The following is an 11,629-nucleotide window of genomic DNA, read 5'->3' on the forward strand; positions in this document are numbered from 1 at the left end:
TAACTTTCAGGTCATGATTCTAATTTATGAAAATATGACCAATGATTTGCTGTTTCTTTATAGCATATAATGAATGTGTTCCTCAGAGATACCCATGAAATCATTTGAATGCTTTTTTATATTGGTCTCTCAGAGTTTCTGTGTTCCAAGACCAAGAGATTAAAAATGAATCAAATTCCTGAAGACTCCTCCCTCCCTCCAGTCTCATTTCCCTTAACAATCTTAAGTATTAAATACCTAAGACTAAAAATTCTGACTTAATAGGGGAAAATGAGTGTCTTGTTTTATTCTTTTTGTACTAATCACTGTCTCCAGTCATATCAGTTTAAATAATAACATGACTTGTAATACATTATTTTAATAAATAGTAATGCTACGGGATACCAGTTGTCTATGAAGTCTGATTTGAAATCCATTAGTTCTTAGACTGCTAATAGGGAGAATAGACAAGTTCTAGGAAATATCTTAGAGTGAGGAGTCCACAATATTAATTATGAAATTGGAGAAATATTTGGCAGATATTTAGGTCTTTAATTTTCTCCCACATATGATATCATCTAACCTTGAAGGAATATTTGGGAAGAACTGGATGCCTTAGTGCTGGCAACATAATCTCAGTTAAAAACACTTGGGCTTATCCCTGCTCATGAGAGAGATCCTTTAAGTTCAAGGAGGTGAGGACCTAAGATGGCTTTGGCAAATCTAAGCTGGCTACAGTCACTTAAGAATCCTCACTCCGGGGTACAAAACTTTGTCTTTTAGCTTGGAAGGCAATCACCAATCCAGATGCATATTATATAATATCAGAGATCAGAAAAGTAATGCCATCCATGCATATGAGCTGCTGCCTCTCTCCTTTACCATCTGAGGATATCTTCCTCAACTCTGATAGCTGACTCAGACATCTTTTGTATGCTTGAGACTACAAACAGACCATTTTAGGGGATGCATATGTCTTTGTGCAAGGAGCATTTACCAAACATTTATCAGGGGCCCATTATATGAGAAGAATTATGCAAAGCACATGTAGAAGATATCAATACATGTCAGACATTGTGAGCTAATGGAGAGTACAGATTAATTTGTTTAAAATTACTTAAAACAGAGGGACTTCTAGTTCTACCAAGAAATAGTAGTAGTATTCCTTGCAGGTCTTCCTACTTACAACTAAACACCCTGGATATAACACAACAAACAAGCAGAGGAAGACTCTAAAAGTTAGAAGAAAACGGACTGTCTAGAGACCTTGGTACTTGAGGAATGATATAGCAGCGACTTTTCCTTATTGCCTGCCATATATCCTAGACAGGGTACTGCAGAAATCACCAACCTGGAATAGCCAAGAGATGGAGAGGGGGAAGACTTCGAGAAAAGCTTGTTTCCTCTAACCAAAGGATCAGGAAAAGGAAGATATAACAACAGAAAGCCTTTTTGGCAGTATCCACCTACTCTAGTCAAGCACCAGTGGTCTCATACCACCCCTTGGAAGCAAGTAGTGTGTTCCAGTAATGGCAGATAGCAGAAAACAGATTTCCTTGCTGGGGCAGTATCAACAATACTGAGCATCCAGCTGGTTTTCCACTCCCCACCAGGCAAAAGCAGGTAGTGTTCTAGTTCCTCTGCTAGGATAGTGTCAGTGTGATCAAGCTAAGTCTCTACCTCTGCCTAGCATCAATGAGACTTAGGGTAATCTGAGGTGGAACTGGTCAATATTAGGTTTCACCTCCACTGTCCTCATGGGGAGCTGAGTTTCCACCCCTGGGGCTAGTTGGCACTCTGTTTTCTCTCCTCTCCCAACTGATGCCAGAGAGGCCCAACAGGGATCTGCTCTCCACTCTGTAGCAACAGAGCAGTGTGAGTCAGCCCTCTGCTTTCTCCTTCCCTGGTGTCAGTAGGGCCCAACAGGAAGCTGATCTTATACCCTACTCAGAGGCAAAAAGCAGAGTGAGTTGGTGCCCCACTTTCTTGGGAAATGTCAGTGGGACCAGGGAGGGACTGAATTTCTACACCACTCATCTGCATTGAGGCAGAGTGTCAGTGTCCAATTTTGGTGGGATGTTGTTAGCAGGGCCGAATGGGACGCTAAACATACACACCCACTCAGCCTTCACACTACGCAGGGGGGTCTTCCTGCTTAAAAAAAAAAAAAAGATTAAATCCAGAGTCTCATAATATCCAAAATACTTAAGTATACAAAGAACGAGGACAATCACAACATGAAAGAGAAAAGATAGTCAACAAAGGACAACTTTAAGGTGATTCAGATTTGAGAATTGTCTGACAAAGATTTTAAAGCAACCATCATAACAGTGCGTCAGCAAGAAAATTGAATTATCTTTAAACAAATGAAAACCTAGAAAATCTTAGCAAAAAATGTTATAAAGGATGGAAATTATAAACTAAAAAATATAACTGAAAATCTTGCTGGATATAATCACTAATAAAGATAACAGAGGATTGAACCAGTTTACTTGAAGATAGATCAAAGGACATTACTTAATCTGAACAGCAGAGAGGAGATAGACTAAGGAAAAGATTAAAAAAAAAAAAGTCTAAGTAACCTGTGGGACAATAATAAAAGAGTTTAAGTTCTTACTAGGATCTCAGGAGGAGAGAAGAAAGATGGGGGGCAGTATTAAAAGAAATGAGGTGAAATACATAAATTTACAAATTCAAGAAGCTGAGTGAATCCCAAATAGTATAAACCCAAAGAAGTCCATGCCAAGTCACATAACTAAACTGCAGAAAATTAAGACAAAAAATCTTGAAAGAACCAGAGAAAAAGAACACATGTGGGAACACTAATTCAAATGACATCGAATTTCTCATCTGAGACACTGGAGGCCAGAAGGAAGTGGCACATTATTGAAGTACTGGAAGAAAAAACTTGAAACAACAGAAAACAAGAATCTTAAATCCTATATCCAGCAAAAGTGTCCTTTAGGAAGAAGGGAAATAAAGACAAGTCTCAGGAAAAGTAGAAGAATCTGTTGCTACCAACGCTACCATTAAAGAATGGCTAAAAGGAAGGTCTGTAAACATAAAGGAAATGATAATAGAAGCTTGGAACTTCAGAAAGGAAAGAATATCAAAATGAGTAAAGGGGGGGTGGTAAATAATAAGAGTCCATCCTGTTTCTCATTAATTTCTTAAATCATACTTGATGCTTGAATCAAAAATTATAATACCATCTCTTGTGGAGTTTAACGTGTAGAGGAAATACAACAATTGTATTTTAAAATTGTACGGGGTAAAGGGACCTATGTGAAAGTAGAGAAAATACAAATAGACTATGTATGCATATTGCAACACCAAGTGCAACCACTAAGAAAGTTACAGAGAGAGAGATTTACATTCACATGCACTATAAATAAGTCAAGATGGAATCCTAAAACATGTTCAAATAACCCCAAGAAGGTAAGAAAAGAAAAATAGGAAATAAAAAAATAATGGCAGACTTAAGCCCTAACATCATTACCTTACATGTAAATAATTTAAATACATCAATTAAAAGACACTGGCAGAGCAGATTTTAAAAACAACGAAACTGTAATCCAACAATAGTTGTTTACAAGAAACTTCAGTTTCATTAACATAGGTTGAAAATAAAAGGATGGTAAGATGTATACAATGTAAACATTAGTCATATCAGATAAAATGGACTTCAGAGCAAAAAACTACTGGAGACGAAGAGGGACATTACATAATGATGAAGGGATCAATCCACCAGGAAGACATAACAACCTAAAGGTGTATGTACCCAACAACAGAGCCTCAAAATATGTGAAGCAAAACTTGATAGAACTGTAAGGAGAAATAGAAAAACCTGCAGTTATAGTTGGTGATTTCAACACCCTATTCTCAGTAATTTATAGAACTCCTAGATAGAAAATTAGCAAAGATATAGAATTTGTACAACCCCATCAACCAACAGGATTTAATCCATATTTATAGGCCACATCACCAGACGACAGCAGAATACATATGCTTTCAAGTGGCCATAGGAAATATACCATGATAGAACATATCCTGGCCCATGAAACAAACCAAATTTAAAAGCATTGAAATCATGCAAAGTATATACTCAGATCAAAATGTAATCAAACTAGAAGTCAATACCAGAAAGAAAACAGGAAAATCTCCGAACACTTGGAAACTACACAGCACACTTCTAATTAATCCATGGGTCAAAAAAGAGATTTGAAGGGAAATAAAAATACGTTGAACTGAATTAACATTAAAATATGATATATCAAAATTTGTGGGACACAGCTAAAGTAGTTCTTGGAAGATTTATAGCACTATACACATTTGATAAGAGTTGAAAAGTCTCAATCTAATCTAAGCTCCCACCTTAAGAATCCAGAGAAAGGAAAGGCAAAATAACCTAAAACAAGCAGTGGGAATTAATAAAGATTAGAAGTAATGAAATTGCAAACAGAAAAAACAAGAAAATCCATGAAACAAAGAGGTGTTTCTTTGAAAATAACAATAAAATTGACAGACCTCTACCAAAACAAATAAACAAAAAGGAGATACATACACCACCATCAGGAATGAAAGAGTGATAACACTGCAGACCCTGCAGACAGAGAATTATGCTGAGTGAAAAAAGTCAATCCCCAAAGCTTATATACCATATGATTTCATTCCTATAACATTCTTGAAATGGCAAAATTTCAAAAATTTTAACATGACAAAGTCATAAAAATGGAAAACAGATTAGTGATCCAAGGATAGGACGAGGGAATGGGTATGGGAGCAAAATGAGGTATTGTGATAAAACTGTTCAGTGTCTTGACTGGATCATTATCAATATTTTGGTTACTATACTATAGTTCTTTCTGTAAGACATTAACATTGAGGGAACGTAAGTAAAGGGCACATGGGATCTCTCTATTATTTCTTACACCTGCATATGAATCTATGGTTATCTCATAAGTTTAATGTTTTTTAAAAAAAAAATACAGCTAGCCCTTCAACATAGGTTTGAACTATGTGGGTTTGCTTATATGCAGATTTTTTGGATAAAGTACAATACTATAAATGTATTTTTCTCTTCTTTATGATCTTAGTAATATTTTCTTCATTGTAAGAAAGCAGTACATAACACATATAATATACAAAACATGTATTGACTATGTTACCAATAAGACTTCTGGTAAATGGTAAATGGTAAACTATTAGTTAAGCTTTTGGGGAAGTCAAAAGTTATATACTATTTTCAACTGCATTTGCTGGAGGTAGGCATCAGTGTCCCTACCCCTGTGTTCTTCAAGACCAACTGTACATATAAATAACTGTCAAGTGGCACCATACTTAATAGGGATTTTGTAGGGTAAAAAGAGTACTTGTGATTGTTATGGTAAGGAAGAACTTCATTGAAGACAGTATTTACCCTCAACTATGTAGAATGAGATTGGAGAACAGGGCATCTAGGCTGAAACGAAACCTGAGTGAGTATGGAATGTGTTATAATTTAGCTTTTAAGCCTTTGTTCAATTCACTTGAACATGTCTCAAGAGTATATGATAAAAATGTAAATATTTTTAAATTGTAAAATGTTGATTTCTTTTACTTTAGAATATGGTGTTTATTAGGAAGCAAAAAAATCTTTTTTTCTTTGGCCTAATTCAATGTCAGCCCTACAGTAAATGTTTGGTAAATGTTTGCTGATGATAATTGAAGAATTAACAAAGAAGATTTATATAATAGCAACATATTTTGAACAAATTACAATAAGCACTTAATAAATGTAAAGTAATTACTGTTAATAAAATCTATATAATAAATTTGATAGCCAGCCAGAATAAGGTTAAGAACTGTAGATTTTTCAGAAAAGAATGTCTAATCCTACCCTCATGTTATTCAAGAGAAAAACAGGACTAAGAAGTTTTGACTGTTTGAACATATATAGCTGTTTCCCATCCAAGTTGGATGATGCCTACCTTATTCTCCGTTATTTAAAAATCCAGGTCTTCAGAATTCCCCACCCCCTCTGTCAGCTCTTTATTGCCCACTCTAAACTACAGCTAGATAAAATATTAAAATAATGGAAGCATTCAAAGGAAAGGAAGATGTCAACTTAAAAAATCTAACTACCTCCTTTTCAAATCTCTGTACATACTCCTGCATAAATAGTAACAAAGCCCATCTTTCTTCTTCTTTACTTGAGAACATGATCTCTTTTGTGTAGAAACAGATCTGGTTTCTTTTCATTGCATTTTCAGTTCAATAGAGCATTGATTGTAAGTCTCTGTAGCTTCTAAGAAGCTTGGAGTAAAGGTGAGTGGGTAATCTCTGAAATCTAATAGTAAGCAATCTAGCCAACATTTAGAGTCATTGTTTTAAGGCTATCATTCCAATAATTTATATTAACCCAAATTCCTGTGTATCCCAAGTGTCTGAACATATCAGAACTTAAAGAGAAATGTGCTTTTTCTGTAAACTTCTTCATTTTATAGCAAATTAATGGGTCAGTGTAAAAACTCACTTGTGAGGAGATATATAGCAGCACAAGGAAGGAACATCCGAAATGGTTTGTGAACATATATCAACCAAAAAGTATTACTTTTCACTTCTCTCGGTAGCTTTTTGCATATTATTTTTTAAACCAATCACTGGTTATGATTTTCTGATTTATATAAAATTTTTACCCAGTCATCCCATGATTAGGTCATGTCAGTGACTCCCCAGTTATAATTTACTATTTTAATTAAAATTCTTATTTGCACACAATTACTTCTATATTTAATATCTGATTTCTTTCACACCCTAACCCTTTAGTAGTTTATGTGACTTGACACAATAACTTTGTAAGAAAAGTTAAAGTTCTCATCCTACCAAGGTCTAGGAAATCAGAACATATTGTCTGTTGTTTTGTAGTGTGTAAACTGAAGTACAAAGAGCTAAAGACATTTTTCTGAGTCTTTGCACTGGGGATACAAGTTCTCTTTGGCTTCTAATTGATGGGGTTAGAACTTAGTACTTACCTTCTTTGGGAAGTCAGTATATCAGACAGGGGGGAAAAAAAGGTAAATTCCAAAAGGACTAGGTATAGGAGACTAATTATTTTCAGGCTCAATATTCATGGCCCAAAATGGTCATACTTAGTCCCTCCTCAGCTACAAGTAGAGCTGTTCTGACTGTATTGATGACAAATAATTTCTAATATTTATCACTTTCATCTTTTATTAGATTACAGCGTCAGAGCCATGCTAAAGATAATGAAATCAAGAATCTTAAAGAGCAACTTTCCATGAAAAGGTACAAACTTAGCTGTTGCTTTGGTTGTGTGTACATCTCTGAAACTCTAGATATTCCATTCAGCATGTTCTGGCCAGGGTAGCCATATAATTTATTATCCAAACTGGGGTATTTTTGACCATAAAATGGAGCATTATTAATAATTAGACTGGGACAACAGTTATAAACTGGAAGTGTCCTAGGAAAATTGGGGGATATGTTCATCTTAGCTCTGGCCCTAGAAAACTGCTGAGAGAGATTAGATCAGCAAAGTTATGGTCCCACAACAAGCTAGGCAGGGACCAGAGCTCATGTGTTCTTATCTCTGCCCTAATCAATACTGCTAAGTGTGACTGATTTATGAAACTGGCTGAGTTTTATTCTGATTCACATATTTTTGCCTGTAGGTAATTTTTTAATAAAACTTTTTTGAGATCTAATTCATACAGAATGAAACTCAGTGTGTTCATTATACAATTCATTTGCTTTTAGGACATTCACAGAGGTATACAACCATCACCTCTATCCGATTCCAGGACATTTTTATAGCCCTGAAGAAATCCTGGATCCATTAAAAGGCATTCCTCATTCTCCCCTCCCCTAGCTTCTGGCAATCATTAATTTTTATTTGTCCCTTTGGATTTGCTTATTCCAGACATTTCATTTAAATGTAATCATATAAGTACTCTCTTGTGGTTAACTTCTTACAGTTACTATATTGTATATCCATATTGTAGCATGTCTCACTATGCATTCCTTTTTATAGGTAAATAATATTCCATTGTATAAATATACCACAGTTTATCTTTTCATTGGTTGGTGGACATTTGATTTGTTTCCATTTTTTCACTATTATGAATAATGCTATTATGAACATTTGTAAGCATATTTTTGTATGAACATAAGGTTTTCAGTTCTCTTGGGTATATACCTAAGAGTGGAATTGCTGAGACATGCAGTAAACTCTGTTTAACTTTTTGAGGAACTACCAAACTTTTCCAAGTGACTGCACATTTTAAAATCCCACCAGGAATGCATGTGGGTTCTGATTTCTCCACATCCTCACAAATACTTGTTGGATTACCTGTCTTTATTTTACCCATTGTAGTGGATGTGAAGTAGTAGATTGTTGTGGTTTTGATTTGCATTTTCCTAATGATTTATTACATTGAACATCTTTTTTTTTTTTAATTATATGTTAGTCACCATACAGTACATCATTAATTTTTGGTGTAGTGTTCCATGATTCATTGTTTATGTGTAACACCCAGTGCTCCATGCAATACGTGCCCTCCTTAATACCCTTCACCGGGCTAGCCCATCCCCCCTCCAAACCCTCACTTTGTTTCCCGGAATCCATAGTCTCTCATGGTTCATCCCCCACTCTGTTCCCCCCCCTTCATTTTCCCCTTCCTTCTCCTAACGATCTCCCTGCTATTCCTCATGTTCCACAAATAAGTGAAACCATATGATAATTGTCTTTCTCTGCTTGACTTCTTTCACTTAGCATAATCTCCTCCAGTTCCATCCGTGTTGGTGCAAATGTTGGGTACTCATTCTTGCTGATGGCTGAGTAATATTCCATTGTATATATGGACCACATCTTCTTTATCCATTTGTCTGTTGAAGCGCATCTCGGCTCCTTCCACAGTTTGGCTATTGTGGACACTGCTGCTATGAACATTGGGGTGCATATGGCCCTTCTTTTCACTACATCTTTATCTTTGGGGTAAATACCCAGTAGTGCAATTGCTGGGTCATAGGGTAGCTCTATTTTTAATTTTTTAAGGAACCTCCACACTATTTTCCAAAGTGGCTGTACCAACTTGCATTCCCACCAGTAGTGTAAGAGGGATCCCCTTTCTCCACATCCTCTCCAACATTTGTTGTTTCTTGCCTTGTCAGTTTTTCCATTCTAACTGGTGTTAGGTGGTATCTCAACGTGGTTTTGATTTGAATTTCCCTGATGCCTAATGATGTTGAACATTTTTGGATATGTCTGTTAGCCATTCGTATGTCCTAATTGGAAAGTGTCTGTTCATATCTTCTGCCCATTTTTTTATTTGATTATTTGCTTCTTGGGTGTTGAGTTTGAGAAGTTCTTTATAGATCTTGGATACCAGCCTTTTATCTGTAGTGTCATTTGCAAATATCTTCTCCCATTCCATGGGCTGCCTCTTTGTTTTGTTGACCGTTGAACATCTTTTTGAGTGCTTACTGGCTATTTGTATATCTCCTTGGAGAAATGTCTATTTAAATCCTTGGCCATTTTTTAAATTGGGTTGTCTTTTGTTGAGTTTTCAGAGTTCTGTGCATGTTCTGGATACAAGTCCTTTATCAGATACATGATTTCCAAATATTATCTCCCATTCTGCGGGTTGTCTTTTTACTTTCTTGATGACGTCCTTTAAAGCACAAAAGTTTTTCATTTTCATGCAGTTTATTTTTTTCTCTTGTTCTTGTAAGCAATTTTGCACAATATTCAATGGCATAATAATTCCTCTTGGTTGAATATATGTCCTTGAATATTTTTTCCCTCAAAACACTCTGGCCATAGTGGTATTAACAATATATTGTTTTATCAAACTTCTCATCAATGTTTGTCAAGTATGCAAGCATCCAAGTGTTTCTAATAAAACATTGAGGATAGCTTTTGTAAAAGTCCCTATTATAATACTATATTTCTAATCAGTTGTTTCCTTTAAGGACATAATTTGGTTTGTATGCCCTAAAGTTTGGGCCTCAGGTGTAGGAAGCTGAAATGGGATAGAAAAAAAAGAAACCTTATAGGTAGCCTTTCTCTCTAATGTCCTTCATAAATAATGTCCTTATCATCTCCCTCTCTCCTTTTCAAGCTGTAGGATTTGTTTTCATTCTAAGGTGTTGAATGTGAGCTGAGATACTGAGATAACCAGTGCAATATTTTAATGCAGTGCTTTAGCTTTAATGCAGTGAGGGCAGGGATGGTAAAAACCTTTGTAGTTGCTATTTTGGGGATACAGAAAAGCTTGTAGGAACTTTGTGTGAAATCTAATGATAATAGCTAGCATTTATTTAATAATATGTACTAAACACAAAATGCTTTTATGTATATTAGCTGAATGTGTTTTTGCAACAGCTCTTTGAGGTCAGTAATACATTGTTCTCCATTTTCACATGTAAAGAAACTGAGGTATAGAGAAGTTAAGGAACTTGCCCAAGGTTTCACATCTATTAAGTTTCAGAACTCAGATTCATCCTCAGATAGCTTTATTTTAGAGCCAGGTTTTAAATCCTAGCCCTTAGGTTGACAACTTTAAAACTTCTATACTCTTGGTAGTAGAGGATAACAGTAGGGTTAAGTAATGTCTTCTCTTGCTTTTATATTCTGTAAACTTTTACAAGAAAATATTTCTTACTGAACAGCGTGAATCTTTCTCCCTCCTGAATAAGGTGGAAAAGTCTGTCCTTGCTGCAATGTTGTTGACTCTTTAATGATCATATATTTCAGATCTCAGTGGGAAATGGAGAAGCATAATCTGGAAAGCACAATTAAAACATACTTAAACAAACTGAATGCAGAAACTAGCAGAGCTTTAACAGCTGAGGTAAAAAAAAAAAAAGAGAGAGAGAGAAATGGGGTTGGGGAGGGAAGTTTTGCTCGTGTACTAGTATACTAAAGATTTGAAAAAAGACTGTTCTAAATGAACAGAAATAAGTCATCTTAGGACCAGCCAGAAGAACATAGCTTCAATTCTTGTGCTTTTTTTGACTCATTGGAATTTTGTATATGATTACTTCAATGTTGATGATCTTATGCTGTTTTTCCCCAAATGACTTCAGGAAATTGGTCTGCTTCAATACGTATAGCAAATACATACATTTGGGAAAATTCTCATGAAGCCAGGTCACCAAGCCAAATTTCTAAGAATAACATTTTTCTGCTGCTGGAGATAACATCTCCTTTCTTTCTTACTTTCTACATAGATTTTCCCAAAACACATACACATCAGACAAATTTCAAAAACAGCTTATCTTCTAGACCCCACAGAATGTCACCTAGTTTCTTCTAAGTTAATTTAGAACACCACAGCAAGTGTCTCTTCCAAAAGATATATGATTATCTGTATGTATGTAATTTTTACTTACAGATAACCAAACTTGATATAAAAGGATTATAAACCTTTCCACATCGGTCATGGGTAACCATCAGATTAAGAGCTCAAGTTTGTATATTTTGTGTCTCACTGCTTTTAGTCAGAATGTTTCTTTCTACTTCCACTATTAATTTTAGAAACACTTAATGCTGTCCAAGAATATAATCTGTTTTCAGCGAATATTGAATGATTAGTGAGAAAAAACAGAGGCCAGGTGAACATGCAGCAGTAATGGTGCAGAAGGAATT

General features: G+C 35.4%; 1 protein-coding gene across 1 annotated transcript in view; it reads left to right on the top strand.

Annotated features, from left to right (window-relative positions):
• Positions 1 to 11,629, top strand: part of DZIP3 (DAZ interacting zinc finger protein 3) — a 97,828-nt gene that overhangs the window by 67,082 nt on the left and 19,117 nt on the right. The window contains exons 23-24 of the mRNA XM_008706608.2: positions 7,198 to 7,266; positions 10,736 to 10,832. Of these exons, the coding sequence (XP_008704830.1) occupies positions 7,198 to 7,266; positions 10,736 to 10,832 (166 nt within the window). The remainder of the gene's footprint in view (positions 1 to 7,197; positions 7,267 to 10,735; positions 10,833 to 11,629) is intronic.

This window comes from Ursus maritimus, unplaced genomic scaffold (assembly GCF_017311325.1).
Source record: "Ursus maritimus isolate PB19 unplaced genomic scaffold, ASM1731132v1 scaffold_4, whole genome shotgun sequence".
Lineage (NCBI taxonomy): Eukaryota > Metazoa > Chordata > Mammalia > Carnivora > Ursidae > Ursus > Ursus maritimus.